This window comes from Oncorhynchus kisutch, linkage group LG14 (assembly GCF_002021735.2).
Source record: "Oncorhynchus kisutch isolate 150728-3 linkage group LG14, Okis_V2, whole genome shotgun sequence".
Taxonomy (NCBI): Eukaryota; Metazoa; Chordata; class Actinopteri; order Salmoniformes; family Salmonidae; genus Oncorhynchus; species Oncorhynchus kisutch.
The window spans coordinates 75,893,510-75,919,370 of NC_034187.2; the positions used below are offsets into that span (position 1 = coordinate 75,893,510).

Below are 25,861 nucleotides of genomic sequence, written 5' to 3' on the forward strand. Positions count from 1 at the left end.
TTCACTTGTAGCGGTATATATTTTTCGTGGCGTCATTACGTCATCTACCTACGTTATATAGGTGGTACGTCATCTACCTACGTTATATAGGTGGTACGTCATCTACCTACGTCATCTACCTACGTTATATAGGTGGTACGTCATCTACCTACGTCATCTACCTACGTTATATAGGTGGTACGTCATCTACCTACGTTATATAGGTGGTACGTCATCTACCTACGTTATATAGGTGGTACGTCATCTACCTACGTTATATAGGTGGCACGTCATCTATCTACGTTATATAGGTGGCCTGTCATCTACCTACGTCATCTACCTACGTTATATAGGTGGCACGTCATCTACCTACGTTATATAGGTGGCACGTCATCTACCTACGTTATATAGGTGGCACGTCATCTACCTACGTTATATAGGTGGCACGTCATCTACCTACGTTATATAGGTGGCCTGTCATCTACCTACATTATATAGGTGGTACGTCATCTACCTACATTATATAGGTGGTACGTCATCTACCTACATTATATAGGTGGCACGTCATCTACCTACGTTATATAGGTGGTACATCATCTACCTACGTTATATTGGTGGCACGTCATCTACCTACATCATCTATCTACGTTATATTGGTGGTACGTCATCTACCTACGTTATATAGGTGGCACGTCATCTACCTACATCATCTACCTACATTATATAGGTGGCACGTCATCTACCTACGTTATATAGGTGGTACGTCATCTACCTACGTTATATAGGTGGTACGTCATCTACCTACGTTATATAGGTGGTACGTCATCTACCTACGTTATATAGGTGGTACGTCATCTATCTACGTTATATAGGTGGTACGTCATCTACCTACGTTATATAGGTGGTACGTCATCTACCTACGTTATATAGGTGGTACGTCATCTACCTACGTTATATAGGTGGTACGTCATCTACCTACATTATATAGGTGGTACGTCATCTACCTACGTTATATAGGTGGCCTGTCATCTACCTACGTTATATAGGTGGCACGTCATCTACCTACGTTATATAGGTGGCACGTCATCTATCTACGTTATATAGGTGGCACGTCATCTACCTACGTTATATAGGTGGTACGTCATCTACCTACGTTATATAGGTGGTACGTCATCTACCTACGTTATATAGGTGGCACGTCATCTACCTACGTTATATAGGTGGTACGTCATCTACCTACGTTATATAGGTGGCACGTCATCTACCTACGTTATATAGGTGGCACGTCATCTACCTACATTATATAGGTGGCACGTCATCTACCTACGTTATATAGGTGGCCTGTCATCTACCTACGTTATAGAGGTGGTACGTCATCTACCTACGTTATATAGGTGGTACGTCATCTACCTACATTATATAGGTGGCACGTCATCTACCTACGTTATATAGGTGGCCTGTCATCTACCTACGTTATATAGGTGGTACGTCATCTACCTACATTATATAGGTGGTACGTCATCTACCTACATTATATAGGTGGCACGTCATCTACCTACGTTATATAGGTGGTACATCATCTACCTACGTTATATTGGTGGCACGTCATCTACCTACATCATCTACCTACGTTATATAGGTGGCACGTCATCTACCTACGTTATATAGGTGGTACGTCATCTACCTACGTTATATAGGTGGCACGTCATCTACCTACGTTATATAGGTGGCACGTCATCTACCTACGTTATATAGGTGGCACGTCATCTACCTACGTTATATAGGTGGTACGTCATCTACCTACGTTATATAGGTGGCACGTCATCTACCTACGTTATATAGGTGGCCTGTCATCTACCTACGTTATATAGGTGGTACGTCATCTACCTACGTTATATAGGTGGTACGTCATCTACCTACGTTATATAGGTGGTACGTCATCTACCTACATTATATAGGTGGTACGTCATCTATCTACGTTATATAGGTGGCCTGTCATCTACCTACGTTATATAGGTGGCACGTCATCTACCTACGTTATATAGGTGGCCTGTCATCTACCTACGTTATATAGGTGGCACGTCATCTACCTACGTTATATAGGTGGCACGTCATCTATCTACGTTATATAGGTGGCCTGTCATCTACCTACGTTATATAGGTGGCACGTCATCTACCTACGTTATATAGGTGGCCTGTCATCTACCTACGTTATATAGGTGGCCTGTCATCTACCTACGTTATATAGGTGGCACGTCATCTACCTACGTTATATAGGTGGCACGTCATCTATCTACGTTATATAGGTGGCACGTCATCTACCTACGTTATATAGGTGGCACGTCATCTACCTACGTTATATAGGTGGTACGTCATCTACCTACGTTATATAGGTGGCACGTCATCTACCTACGTTATATAGGTGGCCTGTCATCTACCTACGTTATATAGGTGGTACGTCATCTACCTACGTTATATAGGTGGTACGTCATCTACCTACGTTATATAGGTGGCACGTCATCTACCTACGTTATATAGGTGGCCTGTCATCTACCTACGTTATAGAGGTGGTACGTCATCTACCTACGTTATATAGGTGGTACGTCATCTACCTACATTATATAGGTGGCACGTCATCTACCTACGTTATATAGGTGGCCTGTCATCTACCTACGTTAAATAGGTGGTACGTCATCTACCTACGTTATATAGGTGGTACGTCATCTACCTACATTATATAGGTGGTACGTCATCTACCTACATTATATAGGTGGTACGTCATCTACCTACATTATATAGGTGGCCTGTCATCTACCTACGTTATATAGGTGGCACGTCATCTACCTACATTATATAGGTGGCCTGTCATCTACCTACGTTATATAGGTGGCACGTCATCTACCTACGTTATATAGGTGGCACGTCATCTATCTACGTTATATAGGTGGCACGTCATCTACCTACGTTATATAGGTGGCACGTCATCTACCTACGTTATATAGGTGGTACGTCATCTACCTACGTTATATAGGTGGCACGTCATCTACCTACGTTATATAGGTGGCCTGTCATCTACCTACGTTATATAGGTGGTACGTCATCTACCTACGTTATATAGGTGGTACGTCATCTACCTACGTTATATAGGTGGCACGTCATCTACCTACGTTATATAGGTGGCCTGTCATCTACCTACGTTATAGAGGTGGTACGTCATCTACCTACGTTATATAGGTGGTACGTCATCTACCTACATTATATAGGTGGCACGTCATCTACCTACGTTATATAGGTGGCCTGTCATCTACCTACGTTATAGAGGTGGTACGTCATCTACCTACGTTATATAGGTGGCACGTCATCTATCTACGTTATATAGGTGGTACGCCATCTACCTACGTTATATAGGTGGTACGTCATCTACCTACGTTATATAGGTGGTACGTCATCTACCTACATTATATAGGTGGCACGTCATCTACCTACGTTATATAGGTGGCCTGTCATCTACCTACGTTAAATAGGTGGTACGTCATCTACCTACGTTATATAGGTGGTACGTCATCTACCTACATTATATAGGTGGTACGTCATCTACCTACATTATATAGGTGGTACGTCATCTACCTACATTATATAGGTGGCCTGTCATCTACCTACGTTATATAGGTGGCACGTCATCTACCTACATTATATAGGTGGTACGTCATCTACCTACGTTATATAGGTGGTACGTCATCTACCTACATTATATAGGTGGTACGTCATCTACCTACATTATATAGGTGGTACGTCATCTACCTACATTATATAGGTGGCCTGTCATCTACCTACGTTATATAGGTGGCACGTCATCTACCTACGTTATATAGGTGGCCTGTCATCTACCTACGTTATATAGGTGGCCTGTCATCTACCTACATTATATAGGTGGCACGTCATCTACCTACGTTATATAGGTGGCACGTCATCTATCTACGTTATATAGGTGGCACGTCATCTACCTACGTTATATAGGTGGCACGTCATCTACCTACGTTATATAGGTGGCCTGTCATCTACCTACGTCATCTACCTACATTATATAGGTGGTACGTCATCTACCTACATTATATAGGTGGCCTGTCATCTACCTACGTTATATAGGTGGCACGTCATCTACCTACGTTATATAGGTGGTACGCCATCTACCTACGTTATATAGGTGGCCTGTCATCTACCTACATTATATAGGTGGCACGTCATCTACCTACATTATATAGGTGGTACGTCATCTACCTACATTATATAGGTGGTACGTCATCAACCTACATTATATAGGTGGCACATCATCTACCTACGTTATATAGGTGGCACGTCATCTACCTACGTTATATTGGTGGCACGTCATCTACCTACATCATCTACCTACGTTATATAGGTGGCACGTCATCTACCTACGTTATATAGGTGGTACGTCATCTACCTACGTTATATAGGTGGTACGTCATCTACCTACGTCATCTACCTACGTTATATAGGTGGCCTGTCATCTACCTACGTTATATAGGTGGCACGTCATCTACCTACGTTATATAGGTGGCACGTCATCTACCTACGTTATATAGGTGGTACGTCATCTACCTACGTTATATAGGTGGTACGTCATCTACCTACGTTATATAGGTGGCACGTCATCTACCTACGTTATATAGGTGGTACGTCATCTACCTACGTTATATAGGTGGCACGTCATCTATCTACGTTATATAGGTGGCACGTCATCTACCTACGTTATATAGGTGGTACGTCATCTACCTACGTTATATAGGTGGTACGTCATCTACCTACGTTATATAGGTGGCACGTCATCTACCTACATTATATTGGTGGTACGTCATCTACCTACGTTATATAGGTGGTACGTCATCTACCTACATTATATAGGTGGCACGTCATCTACCTACGTTATATAGGTGGCACGTCATCTACCTACGTTATATAGGTGGCACGTCATCTACCTACGTTATATAGGTGGCACGTCATCTACCTACGTTATATAGGTGGCACGTCATCTACCTACGTTATATAGATATGCACCTCAGCTTTGACATGGGTTTTGCACATCGGCGTTAAACTAGACATCGGGCCGATGCCGATGTTGGCATTTTTAGCTAATATCGTCCGCTTCCGATATGCTTACAGATATATCATGCATCTCTAGTTCAGGGTTTAGGTGGGTCTTAAGACCTGGATGTTTATTGTTGAAATGAAGAACAGGTGTGTGTGTGTGAATCTGTGTGAGTTTATGTTTATGCATGTTTGTGTGCGTGTGAAGAGAGAGTCTGTGTTTATACATGATTGTGTCTGTGTGTGTGTCTGTATGTGTCTGTGTGTGTGTGTGTGTGTGTGTGTGTGTGTGAGAGAGAGAGAGAGTCTGTGTTTATGCATGTTTGTGTGTGTGTGTGTGTGTGTGTCTGTGTGAGTCTGTGTTTATGCATGTTTGTGTGTGTGTGTGTGTGTGAGAGTGTGTGTGTGAGTGTGTGTGTGTGTGTGTGTGTGTGTGTGTGTGTGCGAGAGAGTCTGTTTTTATGCATGTTTGTGTGTGTGTGTGTGTGTGAGTCTGTGATTATGCATGCTTGTGTGTGTGTGCGTGTGTGTGTGTCTGTGTGTCCGTGTGTGTGTGGGTGTCTGTGTCTCCAAGTGTGTACGTGTATGTCTGTGTGTCCATGTGTCCATGTGTGTATGTGTCCTTGTGTTTGTTTGTCCTAGCCACATGTACCTGTGTCCCATTTACCCAGACAACAGTACACCCACAGGCCCTATCAGCATATGTTCTGCTTCCCCCTCAAACACACACACACACACATGCGCGCGCACACACACACGCACACACACACACGCGCGCACGCACACACGCACACGCACACACACACATGCGCACACACACACACGCACACACACACACATGACACTACAGCAAAGTGACCAACACTAGAGCCAGCAAACCATGAGAATCTGCCCTTCCAAAGCACAGATCAAAACAACACATTGTCTCTGTATCTGCTGTACCAGAGGAATGTTTCACTGCTGGTTCATTTTGTTTCCCTGTCAGTCATTTTCTCATTGGATATTAAAGTGTATTTTAGTACTTTGTTCATTAGTCCTCTGAGTGGTTTTATTCTATTAGGAGGGATGAGGTGGAAGGTGAGCAGGACAGAGCTGGTTGGTGCTACTCTTTCTATCAGTAGGAGTCACGACAAAAGCCAAGCATGCAACACACACACACACACACACACACACACACACACACACACACACACACACACACACACACACACACACACACACACACACACACACACACACACACACACACAGATCACCAGATGGGAGTGTTTGTCCTTCACACAGTCTGCTACAGACACTCTTAACATGCAGGGCAGGTTGGTTTTCAGGGGACAATACTCAGCTTTAACTATGGACGTGTGTGTGTGGTGTGTGTGTGTGTGTTTTTTAAATATTTTTTTTTACAGTATCTGGGGATCTGTATTGTCTGCTAATCCGCTTTGGGGTTCCATGACAGAGCGCTGGCACACACACGCACACACACACACACACCAGACATTTCAATGAATCTGTCCTTCACAGGTCCAGAAGGGCAGACCCTCTGGCAATGTTTCCTTCCCTTTCACGTTCTCCCTCTCATCCACTCCTTCATTCCTCCTCAGTCAATCAACCTTTTCTTCCCCCCTCTCCCTCTCTGTCTCTCTTGCTCTCCCCCTATACCCTTCTCAACCTCGCTCTTCTTTCTCCCTCTCCCTAGTCTCTCTCTTCCTCTCCTCCTCTCCTCCTCCTTTTCTCCCTAGTCTCTCTCTTCCTCTCCTTCTCCCATCCTCCCCCTCTACCTGGTCTCTCTCTTCCTCTCCTCCTCCCATCCTCCCCCTCTACCTGGTCTCTCTCTTCCTCTCCTCCTCTCCTCCTCCTTTTCTCCCTGGTCTCTCTCTTCCTCTCCTCCTCCCCCTTCTCCGTGGTCTCTCTCTTCCTCTCCTTCTCCCATCCTCCCCCTCTACCTGGTCTCTCTCTTCCTCTCCTCCTCCCATCCTCCCCCTCTCCCTGGTCTCTCTCTTCCTCTCCTTCTCCCATCCTCCCCCTCTACCTGGTCTCTCTCTTCCTCTTCTCCTCCCATCCTCCCCCTCTCCCTGGTCTCTCTCTTCCTCTCCTTCTCCCATCCTCCCCCTCTACCTGGTCTCTCTCTTCCTCTCCTCCTCCCATCCTCCCCCTCTCCCTGGTCTCTCTCTTCCTCTCCTCCTCCCCTCCCCCTTCTCCCTGGTCTCTCTCTTCCTCTCCTCCTCCCATCCTCCCCCTCTCCCTGGTCTCTCCCTTCCTCTCCTTCTCCCATCCTCCCCCTCTACCTGGTCTCTCTCTTCCTCTTCTCCTCCCATCCTCCCCCTCTCCCTGGTCTCTCTCTTCCTCTCCTTCTCCCATCCTCCCCCTCTACCTGGTCTCTCTCTTCCTCTCCTCCTCCCATCCTCCCCCTCTCCCTGGTCTCTCTCTTCCTCTCCTCCTCCCTTCCCCCTTCTCCCTGGTCTCTCTCTTCCTCTCCTCCTCCCATCCTCCCCCTCTCCCTGGTCTCTCTTCCTCTCCTTCTCCCATCCTCCCCCTCTCCCTGGTCTCTCTCATCCTCTCCTCCTCCCCTCCCCCTTCTCCCTGGTCGCTCACTCCAGCTGTAGGAAGTCAACATGATTAACCAGCAATCTACGGCTCCATTGTAGACGGCCTATTATGGCAGCAGTGCCTCTAAATCCATCCATCCATCCCGCTCTCTCTCGCTAAATCTCTACACCTCTCTCTTCCTTTTCTATTAAACATGGTAGTTAATCCACCCCCGTCCGCCTGCTCCCTGGTCCAGGCTAAGCTGCTGGAGCCGGGCTGTCGAATCCCAGCTCTACTTCAAGACCCACACCCAGCCTGGGTGTCTGGATGTGTATGTTTGGATGGTATAACAGAGTTATGTTGAGTGAATGATAGAGTAAAGGAACGATGCTATCATATGTTAGATATAAATGTACAAACACAAACATGCATACACAGCGCAAACACACACACAGACACATGTGTAAACGCATGCGAGCACACACACACACACACACACATACTTCCCCTTAATCTCATCCTCTAAATTGCTGAGTTGCTGTAGCTGATAGCAAGGTGGAAGTGTCCTCTCCATCAACCACAGCCAATAAAGCTAACACACTGACCCCTACCTCCAGGGCTTCATCACTAGGCTAATGATGCAATGGTCGTCAATTACATATCGCTAACGGCTAAAGACACATTTCATAAACGTCACCAGGCATTCCTGCCCATTCCGGTGACCAAATGCTGTGAAATGGGAAAAGTCAATAGTATACTATGGAGAAGGTCAGAGGTTACAGAGAGAGGTCTGTTGATGGATCAAGCTTTTAGGTCTAGGCCATTATGGATATTTCCTGTTCCTAATGCCAATGGCTTTCCCCATATGATGGCTTTTTCTATTTCCTTCCTTTTGGAAGTGTAAAAAAGTAGAAATGTTCAAGGTTAGGTCAGATTTGCGGTGAAAGAATGAAACAAAAAAAACTGATATGTCAAACTAAAGTCCATCACCTCAAATCAACCAATAAAACTCCCCAAAACACTGTTTTTTATCTTTCTCTGACCTTTTCTGTGCTTTAACTCCGGATTCCTATTAACTGATAAGTCTTATTTGGCTTCACTGCACTTTCCCCTAAAGAAGCTCTAAGAGGCATTCTGAGAAAGAGAAAACAAGACAGAGACAGAAAGAGAGACAGAGAGAGAGAGAGACAGAGTGACAGAGAGAGAGAGAGACAGAGAGACAGAGAGAGAGAGAGACAGAGAGACAGAGAGACAGAGAGAGACAGAGAGAGACAGAGAGAGAGAGAGAGAGAGACAGAGAGAGACAGAGAGAGACAGAAAGAGAGAGAGAGAGAGAGACAGAGAGAGACAGAGAGAGAGACAGAGAGAGACAGAGAGAGACAGACAGAGAGAGAGAGAGACAGATCTTCTGAGAAACAGAAAACAAGACAGAGAGAGAGAGCGAGAGATATTCTGAGAAACAGAAAACAAGACAGAGAGAGAGAGATATTCTGAGAAAGAGAAAACAAGACAGAGAGAGAGAGACAGAGAGAGCCAGAGAGTGAGAGAGAGAGACAGAGAGTGAGAGAGAGAAAGACAGAGACAGAAAGAGAGACAGAGAGAGAGAGAGAGAGAGAGAGAGACAGAGAGAGACAGAGAGAGACAGAGAGAGACAGAGAGAGAGACAGAGAGAGAGACAGAGAGAGACAGAGAGATCTTCTGAGAAACAGAAAACAAGACAGAGAGAGAGAGAGAGATATTGGAGAAGAGTCCCCTAAGCAAGCTGGTCCTGGGGCTCTGTTCACAAACACAAACACCCACTACAGAGCCCCAGGACAGCAGCACAATTAGACCCAACCAAATCATGAGAAAACAAAAAGATAACTACTTAACACATTGGAAAGAATTAACAAAAAAACAGAGCAAACTAGAATGCTATTTGGCCCTACACAGAGAGTACACAGCGGCAGAATACCTGACCACTGTGACTGACCCAAAATTAAGGAAAGCCTTGACTATGTACAGACTCAGTGAGCATAGCCTTGCTATTGAGAAAGGCCGCCGTAGGCAGACTTGGCTCTCAAGAGAAGACAGGCTATGTGCTCACTGCCCACAAAATGAGGTGGAAACTGAGCTGCACTTCCTAACCTCCTGCCCAATGTATGACCATATTAGAGAGACATATTTCCCTCAGATTACACAGATCCACAAAGAATTCGAAAACAAATCCAATTTTGAAAAACTCCCATATCTACTGGGTGAAATTCCACAGTGTGCCATCACAGCAGCAAGATTTGTGACCTGTTGCCATGAGAAAAGGGCAACCAGTGAAGAACAAACACCATTGTAAATACAACCCATATTTATGCTTATTTATTTTATCTTGTGTCCTTTAGCCATTTGTACATTGTTAGAACACTGTATATATATATATATAATATGACATTTGTAATGTCTTTACTGTTTTGAAACTTCTGTATGTGTAATGTTTACTGTTCATTTTTGTTGTTTTGCACTTTATATATTCACTTTGTATGTTGTCTACCTCACTTGCTTTGGCAATGTTAACACGTTTCCCATGCCAATAAAGCCCTTGAATTGAATTGAATTGATATTCTGAGAAACAGAAAACAAGACAGAGAGAGAGATATTTTGAGAAAGAGAAAACAAGACAGAGAGAGAGAGAGACAGAGAGAGACAGAGAGTGAGAGAGAGAGACAGAGAGAGACAGAGTGAGAGAGAGAGACAGAGAGATATTCTGAGAGAGAGAGAGAGAGAGACAGAGAGATCTTCTGAGAAACAGAAAACAAGACAGAGAGAGAGAGAGAGATATTCTGAGAAACAGAAAACAAGACAGAGAGAGAGATATTTTGAGAAAGAGAAAACAAGACAGAGAGAGAGAGAGACAGAGAGAGACAGAGAGAGACAGAGAGTGAGAGAGAGAGACAGAGAGAGACAGAGTGAGAGAGAGAGACAGAGAGATATTCTGAGAGAGAGAGAGAGAGAGAGAGAGAGAGAGAGAGAGAGAGAGAGAGAGAGAGAGATTCTGAGAAACAGAAAAGAAGACAGAGAGAGAGAGAGAGAGAGAGAGAGAGAGAGAGATATTCTGAGAAAGAGAAAACAAGACAGAGATAGAAAGAGAGGGAGAAACAGAGAGAGAGAGAGAGAGAGACACAGAGATATTCTGAGAAAGATAAAACAAGACAGAGACAGAAAGAGAGGGAGAGACAGAGAGAGGAGAGAGAGAGATATTCTGAGAAACAGAAAACAAGACAGAGAGAGAGACAGATATTCTGAGAAAGAGAAAACAAGACAGAGACAGAAAGAGAGGGAGAGACAGAGAGAGGAGAGACAGAGAGATATTCTGAGAAACAGAAAACAAGACAGAGAGAGAGACAGATATTCTGAGAAACAGAAAACAAGACAGATAGACCATTTGTACATTGTTAAAACACTGTATATATATAATATGACATTTGTAATGTCTTTATTGTTTTGAAACTTCTGTATGTGTAATGTTTACTGTTCATTTTTATTGTTCATTTCACTTTATATATACACTTTATATATTATCTACATCACTTGCTTTGGCAATGTTAACACATGTTTCCCATGCCAATAAAGCCCTTGAATTGAGAGAGACAGAGACAGAGAGATATTCTGAGAAAGAGAAAACAAGACAGAGAGACAGAGAGAGACAAAGAGAGAGACAGAGACAGACAGAGAGATATTCTGAGATAGAGAAAACCAGACAGAGACAGAGAGAGAGAGAGAGAGAGATATTCCTCTCTCAATGTCTCCACTGGCAGCAATCATAGCAAGTGGCTGAAAGAGACACATATATCTTATGAATAAAAGCCTCACAGATGCCAAGGAGGTTGCATTATACTCAGTGACACAGACACACACACACACACACACACCAATGTCTAGACATCCACACAAACTGCCAAACCGTTTAGGAGTTTACTGAGGGGAATAACGGTCAGCCATTTTATATGGAAAGGTTGTTATTGTTGAAATGGCTACAGGGATGGCATCTTACTGCACAATTGAGATGTGTGTGTGTGCGCGTGTGTGCACGTGTGTGTGTGTGTGTGCATGTGTATATATGTGTGTGTGTGTGTGGTTAGAGCATTGGGCCAGTAACCACACAAGCTGGCTTTAACGTCTCTTGCGTATTTTGACGTTTGGATGACACATGTGCCCAAAGTAAACTGCCTGTTACTCAGGCCCAGAAGCTACGATATGCGAGTACAACAGAACTGATATGGCAGGTGAAAACCCGAGGAAAATCCATCCAGGAAGTGGGCTTTTTTTTATGTGAGTTGTTTTCCATTGAATGCCTAATGACTATGTTATGGGTTAGTGCCCAGATTGCAGTTCCTATGGCTTCCACTAGATGTCAGCAGTCTTTAGACATGCTTTTAGGTTTGTATTTTGAAAAACGACAAGTAAAAATACCTTTTGGTCAGAGGACAGGGGAAGAATGCAGAGCTGCTTTGTTGGCATTACTGATAGCGCGCCGTTCGTTGTTTTTCCTTTCTATTGAAAACGCTATTGTCCGGTTGAAATATTATTGATTATTTAGATAATTGACAACCTGAGGATTAATTATAATCATCATTTGACATGTTTTGACGAACTTTACCGGAACTATTAGGATGTATTCGTCTGCATGTTTTGACCGCCCTGGAGTCAGTGGATTACTGAACAAAACGCTCCAACAAAAGTTTTTGGGACATAAAGAGGGACTTTATCGAACAAAACTAACATTTATTGTGCAACAGGGAGTCTTGTTAGTGCAACCATATGAAGATCATCTAAGGTAAGTGATTAATTTCATCGCTATTTCTGACTTTTGCAACTCCTCTACTTGGCTGGAAAATGTTTGTATGCTTTTGTAAGCGGGGCGCTGTCCTCAGATAATCGCATGGTATGCTTACCCCGTAAAGCCTTTTTGAAATCTGAGACAGTGGCTGGATTAACAAGAAGTTCATCTTTAAGCCTGATGTATAACACTTGTATATTTTATGAATGTTTATTATGAGGATTTCTGTATTCTGAATTTGGCGCTCTGCAATTTCACTGGATGTTGGCCAGGTGGGACGCTACCATCCCACCTGGTTTTAAGACACAGCTGAACCCTACTCATCATAGTTCATACTATAAGAAAAGTGTCTCCCAATGTCTCTAATAATTACAGATGTTTTCTTGCCCAGCCAAGACGATATACAGCAGTAGAGAACTGAACAAAGTCCCCATTCATAAACCATGTTTGAGCTAATCAAAGGAGGAAGCCCTTTTTCTTTAAACACCCCACGGTTGAACTGAACAGTGACTAGACAGTGGTTAGCTCATTAGCTAATGAGCTCTGTGTTGTGTTTACTGATGAGCCCAGCCAAGCAGAGAGCAAAGATCTCCCTTAATCAACTAATGAACCAAGCATCCACATTGTTTATTTAGATAGTACAAATAGAACTATCTCACTTAAAGGAAAAGTCCTTAGTAAATATATATTTTTTGTAAATATTTGTTATTTATTAGTCCACTGTTGATACAGTTCTGCTGTAGTTTTGTATGTCAGCACACACACATTTTAAAGATATTGGATTTTCAAGAAGCGAAGTGTCACTTTCCACATTATCATGATGATGCGTTTTGACTGCTGACATGCAAATCATTTTGGGAATGTCTTAACGGTGGACAAATGGAAAAAACAACTAAATTAAGTTTTGTGTGGACTTGCAGGCATGTCATTATTATTCGAGGTCCGAGTCTCAAGTCAAGTTCAAAATTGAACAGGTCGAGTCTCGAGTCAAATCCAAGTCCTGCAATCTAAGAGCAAGTCAAGTCGGGTTACAAGTTTTTTCAAGTCAAGTCTCAAGTCAAGTAAAAAAATACATCTAGACCTGCAATGACTTGTTCAACTATAAATCTTTGCCTATTTATCGAGGCTACCAGACAGCCCTTTTCATTATTTAGTCTACAACATATTTTGATTATGAAATAATACATTTTAGCAATCAATTCCAAAGGCAAGCTTCATAATTAAATTATGAATTTCAACCAAATTTGACATACCGAAATAGCTGATCCTATAGCTGTACAGCAAATCAGCAATCTGTTTGTTAGCTCAGTGGTTCTCAAACGTTTTGAACCACAACCCCCCAAAATAAATGTTTTAAAGCTTGTGACCCCCACGCATGCACAAGCACACGAGCACACGCATGCTGCCGAAGATGAGAAGAACATGTCATTTTGATAGAATGTTCTACCCTTTATTTATTTTCATATTTATTATTAATTTCTTTAGTCATTATTATTATAGTAAATTACTATTTTTATTCTAAGCCTATTTAGAAATCTTAAGCAGTTCTTTAAATATCTTATGCAAGATATTTTGTTGAGACATTTTCTTTGGCTAAATTAAGTTCTGTCTGCTTAATTTTGTGCTCCATATTTAGTTAAAGGTTAAACGTAGGCCTCTTGTAAAATAAATATAACTAGGCTATTGCGGTCATTTGTTGGGTAGGCCTACGGTAGGCAATCACCTTTGATGGTAATAGCTGCAATATAACCCTGTTTTGCCATTTTCTCTGGCCAATTGAAGTTCCAGCTGTAATGTTGTGCTTGTCTCAATGTAATTGAATTACTCACACTCAAACCATGAAAAGGAAAAAACAGAGGAGAAGATGCTAAACTTAATTTAATGCCACAATATAATAACCTGTTCACATGTTCCCCATAACAATGACTTGACTTACTTTTGATATTACCCTAACACAGTTTAGAAACTTCTGTGAAGGTGTGGTTGTCACTAGGGTGGGCATTCTATTTAATTTTTTCTATGTTTTTGTATTTCTTTGTTTTTGGCCGGGTATGGTTCTCAATCAGGGACAGCTGTCTGTCATTGTCTCTGATTGAGAACCAACACCCATCCGTAGCACGCGCTCCAGCAGGTGTATCTCACTGATCATCCCTAAAGCCAACACCTCATTTGGCCGCCTTTCGTTCCAGTACTCTGCTGCCTGTGACTGGAACGAATTGCAAAAATCGCTGAAGTTGGAGACTTTTATCTCCCTCACCAACTTCAAACATCAGCTATCTGAGCAGCTAACCGATCGCTGCAGCTGTACATAGTCTATTGGTAAATAGCCCACCCTTTTCACCTACCTCATCCCCATACTGTTTTTATTTATTTACTTTTCTGCTCTTCTGCACACCAATATCTCTACCTGTACATGACCATCTGATCATTTATCACTCCAGTGTTAATCTGCAAAATTGTAATTATTTGCCTACCTCCTCATGCCTTTTGCACACATTGTATATAGACCCCCCCTTTGTTTTCTACTGTGTTATTGACTTGTTAATTGTTTACTCCATGTGTAACTCTTTGTTGTATGCTCACACTGCTATGCTTTATCTTGGCCAGGTCGCAGTTGCAAATGGGAACTTGTTCTCAACTACCCTACCTGGTTAAATAAAGGTGAAATAAAAAATAAATAAAAATTAAAAAAATACTTAGGTAGCCTTTTCCCACCGGTGTGGTGTGGGTAGTTATTTTCTGTTTTGTGAGTTTTGCACCTGATGGAGCTGTTCTGGTTGTTCCTTTTGTTACTTAGTGTTCAGTTCTATTTAATAAAATGACGAACACGTACGACGCTGCACCTTGGTCCTCACCTTCCTCTGAATGCCGTGACAGTGGTGTTGTATGGATATTATTAAGCATAGCTACTGACTTTGACAGCTGAACTTGAGGTCAGGTAGAATGGTTTAGGCCTCCCAGAGTTACTCCTTTAATCTAATAAATCACCATGTAGCCTATTGCTGTGACAAAGATGCGTCAGTGGCAGACTGCAGTTTAGCTAAACTGCATTTTATATGGATAATATCAATGTAGACTACTCTATTTTTGCAACACAAAACTGGATAAAAAATGAAGCAAGTGCTAATCTTATGTGCACCCGCTTTGCGCACCAATGCTGATGACTGGTCATTGGTCAACAGTCAAGACTTGCACATTTTTGGTTCTGAAGCACAGATTTCGATGTTTTTAAATAATAATTTGGTGCAATGTTATAGGCCTATGTTAATGACCAGATTGAGCAAGCAAATATACATATAAAATACAAATATTAGTCTATATAAATAAATATATATATATATATATAAAATAAAAAATACATCTCACTCAGTTTCACAATCTTCCCACAACCTTCTCACAACCATCTCACAACCCCCTATTTGAGATCCGCTGCGCTAGCTCACCCGACCTGTGTTGATGGAAGGTTTGCTGGTCCAATCAGAGGGCCAAGTGTGCGTTTCACTAGCCAATCTCTGGCTGCGTTGAGAGTAATCCATGGATACTCTGTCTGTGCCACAAAATGAGTGACAAAATGTTAAAAAACCTGGCCAGATAATTTCAAGTCATCAGTCTCAAATCAAAGTCGAGTCCCGAGTTATGAGGGTCCAAGTCCAAGTCAAGTCTCAAGTTATTATATTTTCTATCAAGTTGAGTCTCAAGTCATCGCTAGTTGTTTGACTCGTTGAGTGGAGACCAATCTGTCCTTCCCTGCTCCCGATCCCCCTCCCTGGCGCTATAGTGCGCCAGTCTGCCCATCATTGTGCACACCTGTCACCATCGTTACGCGCACCAGCACGTCTTTGGACTCATCTGGACCTCATTACTTTGTTGATTGCCTCTCCTATATCTATCTGTTCCTCGGATTCATCCTTGTGTCAGCAATATTGTTGTTATGTTACTGCTCTCCAGATGCTCTCCTTGTTTGTTTTATGTCGGTTATTTATTAAATGATCACTCCCTGTACTTGCTTCTCGTCTCCCAGCGTCTGTCCTCACACAAATCTACTTAAAACGAGTGTGGTACCAAATTAAATTTTAGAAGACTGCTGTACATTTCACATCTGTAGTTATTGGTACATACATTTGAAATCATAAATGTACATACACTTAGGAGTCATTAAAACTAGTTTTTCAACCACTCCACAAATTTCTTGTTAACAAACTATAGTTTTGGCAAGTCGGTTAGGACATCTACTTTGTGCATGTCACAAGTCATTTTTCCAACAATTGTTTACAGACAGATTATTTCACTGTATCGCAATTCCAGTGGGTCAGAACATTACATACACTACGTTGACTGTGCCTTTAAACAGCTTGGAAAATTCCATAAAATGATGTCATGGCTTTAGAAGCTTCTGATAGGCTAATTGACATCATTTGCGTCAATTGGAGGTGTACCAGTGGATGTATTTCAAGACCTACCTTCAAACTCAGTGCCTCTTTGCTTGACATCATAGGAAAATCAAAAGAAATCTGCCAAGACCTCAGAAAAAAAATTGTGGACCTCCACAAGTCTGGTTCATCCTTGGGAGCAATTTCCAAATGCCTGAAGGTACCACGTTCATCTGTACAAACAATACTACACAAGTATAAACACCATGGGATCACGCAGCCGTCATACCACTCAGGAAGGAGACGCATTCTGTATCCTAGAGATGAACGTACTTTGATGTGAAAAGTGCAAATCATTCCCAATACAACAGCAAAGGACCTTGTGAAGATGCTGGAGGAAACAGGTACAAAAGTATCTATGTCCACAGTACAACAAAACCTGAAAGGCCGCTCAGCCAGGAAGAAGCCACTGCTCCAAAACAACCATAAAAAAGTCAGACTACGGTTTGCAACTGCACATAGAGACAAAGATCGTACTTTTTGGAGAAATGTCCTCTGGTCTGATGAAAGAAAAAATAGAACTGTTTGGCCATAATGACCATTGTTATGTTTGGAGGAAAAAGGGGGAGGCTTGCATGCCGAAGAACACCATCCCAACCATGAAGCACGGCGGGTGGCAGCATCATGTTGTGGGGGTGCTTTGCTGCAGGAGGGACTGGTGCACCTCACAAAATGGATGGCATTATGAGGCAGGACAATTATGTCGATTTATTGAAGCAACATCTCAAGACATCAGTCAGGAAGTTAAAGCTTGGTTGCAAATGGTTCTTCCAAAGGGACAATGACCCCAAGCGCACTTCCAAAGTTGTGGCAAAATGACTTAAGAACAACAACGTCAAGGTATTGGAGTGGCCATCACAAAGCCCTGACCACAATCCTACAGAAAATGTGTGGGCAGAACTGAAAAAGCGTGTGAAAGCAAGGAGGCCTACAAACCTGACTCAGTTACATCAGCTCTGTCAGGAGGAAGGGGCCAAAATTCACCCAACTTATTGTGGGGAGCTTGTGGAAGGCTACCCGGAACGTTTGACCCAAGTTAAACCATTTAAAGGCAATGCCACCAAATACTTATTGAGTGGATGTGAACTTCTGACTCACTGAGAATGTGATGAAAGAAATAAAAGCTGAAATAAATCATTCTCTCTATTGTTATTCTGACATTTAACTTTCTTAAAATAAAGTGGTGATCCTAACTGACCTAAGACAGGTAATATTTACTAGGATTTCATTTCAGGAATTGTGAAAAACTGAGTTTAAATGTATCTGGCTAAAGTGTATGTAAACCTCCGACTTCAACTGTAGCTATATGAAGTATTCTAGTCTATCAAATCTCAAAAGTATTTATATCAGCTTTATCTCATACAGCCACTTGTCTCCTGTCTCAAACTTCAAGGACAACCAGTGAATTTCATCCATTTCCCTGACCAAGTGGACTGTTTAAATTAAAGTAACAACAATCTCTAGCTTGTAAATTTCCACACAACAACACACCAACACATTAACTTGTTGGCTCCAGTTCGTGTTACCTCGGAAACCTCAGTGTTATAGAGCAGAGTGGGAAATGTGACTCACCGGGTCTTTAGCTTGCTGCGCTAGTATGGCGTAGGTGGAGATCCTGCTGCAAAGGCATTTGGTGTGGACAGCGGCAGAAGCGAGCGTTTGGCAGCCCTCTGTGTCCCAGTTCTCAGCACCAGCTTCCCTGAAGGTGTGGGAAACATGGGACACACACAGTGAGGGAAACACACACACCAACACACACAAAGAAAGGTCACAGAGGAGCACACACATGCACTCAATCGAAATGTCTTAAAGAGAAAAGAGAGGAGAGAGAGAGAGAGGGAGAGAGAGAGAGTACACAAACAACAAGTGTGCAGTCAAAATTGGCAAAAAACACACACCTTTCTTTCCACAGGGCCGTGGAGTGAGACATGGATGCAGCTTAAGCCCCACCCTCTTCATCATATCTATGAACGACTTGGCAAGGGCACTAGAACAGTCTGCAGTACCCGGCCTCACCCTGCTAGAATCTGAACTCAAATGTCTACTGTTTGCTGATGATCAGGTGATTCTGTCACCAACCAAGGGCCTACAGCAGCACCTAGATCTTCTGCACAGATTCTGCCAGACCTGGGATCTGACAGTAAATCTCAGTAAGAAAAAAATAATGGTGATTCAAAAAAAGGTCCAGTCACAAGGACAACAAATACAAATTCCATCTAGACACCGTTGCCCTAGAGCACACAAAAAACTATACATACAGTAACTCGGCCAAAACATCAGCGCCACAGGTAACTTCCACAAAGCTGTGAACGATCTGAGAGACAACGCAAGAAGGGCATTCTATGCCATCAAATGGAACATAAAATTTGACATACCAATTAGGATCTGGCTAAATATACTTGAATCAGTTATAGAACACATTGCCCTTTATGTTTGTGAGGTCTGGGGTCCGCTCACAAACCAATAATTCACAAAATGAGACAAACATCAAATTGAGACTCTGCATGCAGAATTCTGCTAAAAAATCCTCAGTGGACAACGTAAAACACCTAATAATGCACGCTGAGCAGAATCAGGCCGATACCCGCTAATTATTCAAATCCATAAAAGAGAAGCTAAATTCTACAAACACCAAAAATGAAGCAATTCCCAAACCTTACATAATAAAGCCATCACCTACAGAGAGATGTACCTGGAGAAGAGTCCCCTAAGCAAGCTGGTCCTGGGGCTCCGTTCACAAACACAAACAGACCCCACAGAGCACCAGGACAGCAACACTATTAGACCCAAGCAAATTGTGTGAAAACAATACGATAATTACATGACACATTGGAAAGAATTAACAAAAAAACTGAGCAAACTAGAATTCTATTTGGCCAGGTAGAGAACTCAGTGGCAGAATACCTGACCACTGTGACTGACCCAAATTGAAGGAAAGCTTTGACTATGTACAGATTCTGTGAGCATAGCCTTGCTATTCAGAAAGGCCACCGTAGGCAGACCAGGCTCTCAAAAGAAGACAGGCTATGTGCACACTGCCCACAAAATGAGGTGGAAACTGAGCTGCACTTCCTAATCTCCTGCCAAATGTATGTATTTGTAGCTCTGAAATCCATTTGCATTGCTAGTTATAGCCTAATGTTAGCTAGCTAGCTAACGTTGAACCTAGTTGGTTAGCTTTAGGTACCTGCAGTTTAATACTACAGCAATTCATGCATGGGTTGGGATTATGGGTCTTTGTTTAGCTAGCTAGCTACATGTCTAAACATGACCCATCAAGTTAGCCAGTTGGGTCTGGGGGTGACCAGTCAAGTTAATAAGGTGTGTCTCGGGTGATTACAGGTGTGTCTAGGGGTGATTACGGCCATCTATCGCATTTCATGAACATGTGTACATGTCTAGACAATGGTGACCCATCCAATTAGCTAGATGTGGCTAGGGGGTGGTTATAGCATTTATTTCACTAGACCCAGAAATGTAGACAACTATGTCTGTATAAAATGTATCTAATGTATCTAATAATTATAAAATATGTTTATCTGGACACCTTTTATTTTATGCAAGTAACCATTACCCTGTACCGTTTACACCTTCTGTATCATGTGCATGCGACATTTACACTTTGATTTTATTTGATATAGTGTGTGTTTACCAGAGACGTTAATGTCAAGAACAACATGACCTGCACCAAAGTCAGATTAGGATGTAGGCCAAGGACTAGATAAAGTGTATTTTTATCTGACGCTACTACTTTCACCATTTTTTGTCATAATCTATAGTTGTTTACTACATTACCTTACTTGCTTTGTTTAGCATATGGCCTCACAAGTGAATCCTTAACTTCTTTGGGGTAGGGGGCAGTATTTTCACGTCCGGATGAAAAGCGTGCCCAGAGTGAACTGCCTGCTACTCAGGACCAGATCCTAGGATATGCATATCATTAGTAGATTTGGATAGAACACACTCTGAAGTTTCTAAAACTGTTTGAATGATGTCTGTGAGCATAGCATAACTCATATGGCAGGCAAAAATCGGAGAAAAAATCCAACCAGGAAGTGGGAAATTTGAGGTTTGTAGGTTTTCAACTCTTTGCTTATCTAAGATACAGTGGCAATTGGGTCATGTTGTATTCCTAAGGCTCACACTAGATGTCAACAGTCTTTAGAAACTTGTTTGATGCTTCTACTGTGGAGTGGGGCCAAATAAGAGGGGAATGAGTCAGGTGTCTGGCAGAGAGCCACGGGCTTGTGAAGCGCGTTCATGTGAAAGTTCCCTCGCGTTCCATTGCTTTTCTACAGATAAAGGAATTCTCCGGTTGGAACATTATTGAAGATTTATTTTAAAAACATCCTAAAGATTGATTCTATACATCATTTCACATGTTTCTACGGACTGTAACGGAACCTTTTGGACTTTTCGTCCGTACTTTCCGCTGGACTTGCACGCACGTCGTGAGTTTAGATTGTGTACTGAACGCGCGAACAACAAGGAGGAATTTGGACATAAATTATGGACATTATCGAACAAAACAAATACCTATTGTGGAAATGGGATTCCTGGGAGTGCATTCTGATGAAGATCATCAAAGGTAAGTGAATATTTATAATGCTATTTAAGACTTCTGTTGACTCCAACGTGGCGGATGTCTCTTTGGGTTGATTTGTCGTCTGAGTGCCGTACTCAGATTATTGCATGGTGTGCTTTTTCCGTAGATTTTTTTAAATCTTTGACACAGCGGTTGCATTAGGGAGAAATGGATCGAAAATTGCATGTATAACACTTGTATTTTCATCAACATTTATGATGAGTATTTCTGTAAATTGATGTGGCTTTCTGCACAATCACCGGATGTTTTGGAACTACTGAACATAACGCACCAATGTAAACTCTGATTTTTGGATAGAAATATGAACTTTACCGAACAAAACATACATGTATTGTGTAACATGAAGTCCTATGAGTGTCATCTCATGAAGATCATCAAAGGTTAGTGATTAGTTTTATCTCTATTTGTGCTTTTTGTGACTCCTCTCTTTAGCTTGAAAAATGGCTGTGTTTTTCCTGTGACTTGGCTCTGACCTCACATAATCGTTTGGTGTGCTTTCGTCGTAAAGCTTTTTTGAAATCGGTCACTATGGCTGGATTTACAACAAGTGTATCTTTAAAATGGTGTAAAATACATGTATGTTTGAGGAATTTTAATTATGGGATTTGTGTTTTGAATTTGACGCCCTGCAGTTTCACTGGCTGTTGACGAGGTAAGACGCTACCGTCCCACCCACATACCCTAGAGAGGGTTATAAAGAGATAGGATTGGGCTAAGGTGTGACGAAGTTGAATAGGTGTAGACAAAGAAGAGCTCTCCAGTAGGTGTGCCAAAACATACAAGGGACATTTTCTCAAAAGGAAGTTACAAGTTGATCAACTTTCAAAGCAGAATTACTTTCCCATTGTTCCTCAACTGCAGTGTGTGATATACCATTTTGAGTCTCTACTTTTATCCAACGTAAAAAACACAGTTTCAATTTTTGCTGCATAATACCAAATTCTGGTGGTCGGTCACATACAGCTATATATACATATTCGTATGTGGACACCCCTTCAAATGAGTGGATTCGGCTATTTAAGCCACACCCATTTCTGACAGGTGTACAAAAAAATCGAGCACACAGACATGCAATCTCCATATCTCCATAAACAAACATTGGCAGTAGAATGGCCTTACTGAAGAGCTCTTCAACATGGCACTGTCACAGGATGCCACCTTTCCAACAAGTCAGTTCAAACATGTTCTGCCCTGCTAGAGTTGCCCTGGTAAACTGTAAGTTCAGTCATTGTGATTTGGAAACGTCTAAGAGCAACAACGACTCTGAAGCAAATTGGTAGACCAGTCAAGCTCACAGAACTGGAAGGCGCAGTGCTGAAGCCCGTAGTGCATAAAACTTGTCTGTCCTCACTTGAAACACTCACTACCAAGTTCCAAACCTTCTCTGGAAACGTCAGCACAACAACTGTTCATCGGGAGCTTCATGAAATGGGTTTCCATGGCCGAGCAGCTGCACACAAGCCTAAGATCACCATGCACAATGCCAAGCTTCAGCTGGAGTGGTGTAAAGCTCGCCGTCATCGGACTCTAGAGCAGTGAAAACGCGTTCTCTTGAGTGATTAATCACGCTTCACCACCAGCAGCCCGACGAATGAATAAGGGTTTGGTGGACGCCAGGAGAACGCTACCTGCCCAAATGCATAGTGCCAACTGTAAAGTTTGGTGGAGGAGGAATAATGGTCTGGGGCTGATTTTCATGGTTCAAGCCAGGCCCCTTAGTTCCAGTCAAGAACATTTGTACTTATTATGTCTCTTCTCCAAATAGTTGTAAAATTGTATAGATATGGAGTAAATGAGCTTCCACTCCCCCATTTTTGAAATCTTCTCTCTGTCTCTCTCTTGTCCTGTTGGGCAATGTTGTGCCTCTCCTCTCTCTCCTGATGAATTAGATAGTGGTTTGCCTCGCTCTCTGTGGGTGATGTGTTTTAAATTCTCGAATGAAAAGTGTGATGTTAAGGTCGATCAATGGGAACATTCAGAGTCTCTAATTGAACTAATGACCAGCCTTACATACATTGACATGCCAACCATGCTCTACTACAAATGTCTTGTACCAGTTTTACTATTTATAACTGTGATACAAGTCTTCAAAGAGCTGTTAGAAAGTGACTCTAACTGTACTAATGACCAGTCTGACACACAGCTATCGACACTAAACTATGCTCTGCCTTGTCTCTGGCACGTCAACTAATGCCAGACTGTGTCGCCAGATATAACAGAGTTGTTATGAGAATTCAAAGAGATTCTTTAGAGGAATATGTATGCTTAGCCCTGACACTTACTGAACTAACTGTCAGCCCCCTCAGGACTTGGCGTTAATTAAGTACAGCTGAAACAGAATTTACTGCCTCTGTTATAACACAGCTGAGATGTAATCAACATTAAACCAGTTGGTAATGCTGTACACAGACAGAGACACAGAAGGCAAACAGGAAGCCATGTTCTTGTTCAAAAGGGGTTATTATTAATGAAGGAGTTTTTTCCTGACAAACTTCTATAGTCCCCCATGAACCCTGCGATTCGGAATACACTTCACACTTCCAGTTTGGATCTCAGTTGGAAACAGAGGTAGAGACACAATTTTAAGAAACCACCTTCCTTCTAAATTATCTTTCATAGCTGTACTAGGTCAAACGCCTGCTGTGGAAGGGCCAAAGATTTGGTAGACCAACAGCTTTGAGGGCAGGGTCAGGGGCAAAAGGATATCAGTCTGCAACCTGGTAAGGGACATACAGTCACTATGCTGTAAACACTGGCATGGCACCTGCTAGAGATTATAATCTGAGCCCTGGCATATAACACTTAGATTACACTGATTTCAACAGACAGACAGACAGACAGACAGGCACGTATACACACACACACACACACACACACACACACACACACACACACACACACACACACACACACACACACACACACACACACACACACACAGCTGGTTGACATATAATCAGTGATTATCTATGACTGTCTGCTGAACTATGGATAGGGAATGTGTGTGTCTGTCTGTTGCACAAAAAGTATATGTTAGAGACCCATAATTTGGTGTATGTCATGGCTACATGTTACAGGTAGATGTCTTAGCTACATGTTATAGCTACATGTTACAGGTAGATGTTATAGGTACATTTCATAGCTACATGTCATAGCTACATGTTACAGGTAGATGTCATAGCTACATGTTATAGCCACATGTCATAGGTACATGTTACAGGTAGATGTCATAGCTACATGTCATAGCTACATGTTACATGTAAATGTCATAGCTACATGTCATAGCTACATGTTATGGCTACATGTCATAGCTACATGTTATAGGTAGATGTCATAGCTACATGTCATAGCTACATGTTAGAGCTACATGTCATAGCTACATGTCATAGCTACATGTTACAAGCCCAGCTGGTTGACATATAATCAGTGATTATCTGTGACTGTCTGCTGAACTATGGATAGGCAATGTGTGTGTCTGTCTGTTGCACAAAAAGTATATGTTAGAGACCCATAATTTGGTGTATGTCATGGCTACATGTTATAGCTACATGTTACAGGTAGATGTCATAGCTACATGTCATAGCTAAATGTTATAGCTACATGTTACAGGTAGATGTCATAGCTACATGTTATAGCTACATGTCATAGCTACATGTCATAGCTACATGTTATAGCTACATGTCATGGCTACATGCCATAGCTACATGTTACAAGTAGATGTCTTAGCTACATGACATAGCTACATGTCATAGCTACATGTTACAGGTAGATGTTACAGGTAGATGTCATAGCTACATGTTATAGCCACATGTTACATGTAGATGGCATAGCTACATGTCTTAGCTACATGTAATAGCGACATGTCATAGCTACATATTACAGGTAGAGGTCATAGCTACATGTCATAGCTACATGTCATAGCTACATGTTACAGGTAGATGTCATAGCTACATGGCATAGCTACATGTTACAGGTAAATGTTATAGGTACATGTCATAGCTACATGTCATGGCTACATGTTACAGGTAGATGTCATAGCTACATGGCATAGCTACATGTTACAGGTAAATGTTATAGGTACATGTCATAGCTACATGTTACAGGTAGATGTCATAGCTACATGGCATAGCTACATGTTACAGGTAAATGTTATAGGTACCTGTCATAGCTACATGTCATAGCTACATGTTTCAAATCAAATCAAACCAAATTTTATGTCACATACACATGGTTAGCAGATGTTAATGCGAGTGTAGCGAAATGCTTGTGCTTCTAGTTCCGACAATGCAGTAATAACCAACAAGTAATCTAACTAACAATTCCAAAACTACTGTCTTATACACACAAGTGTAAGGGGATAAAGAATATGTACATAAAGATATATGAATGAGTGATGGTACA

General features: G+C 42.1%; 1 protein-coding gene across 2 annotated transcripts in view; it reads right to left on the reverse strand.

The window, feature by feature from the left end:
• The window catches only part of LOC116353424 (adhesion G protein-coupled receptor B2-like), a 231,560-nt gene that overhangs the window by 118,733 nt on the left and 86,966 nt on the right, over positions 1-25,861 (reverse strand). For both annotated transcript variants that reach the window (XM_031788983.1, XM_031788982.1), the window contains exon 10: positions 18,427-18,553. In XM_031788983.1, coding sequence (XP_031644843.1) covers positions 18,427-18,553 — 127 coding nt within the window. The remainder of the gene's footprint in view (positions 1-18,426; positions 18,554-25,861) is intronic.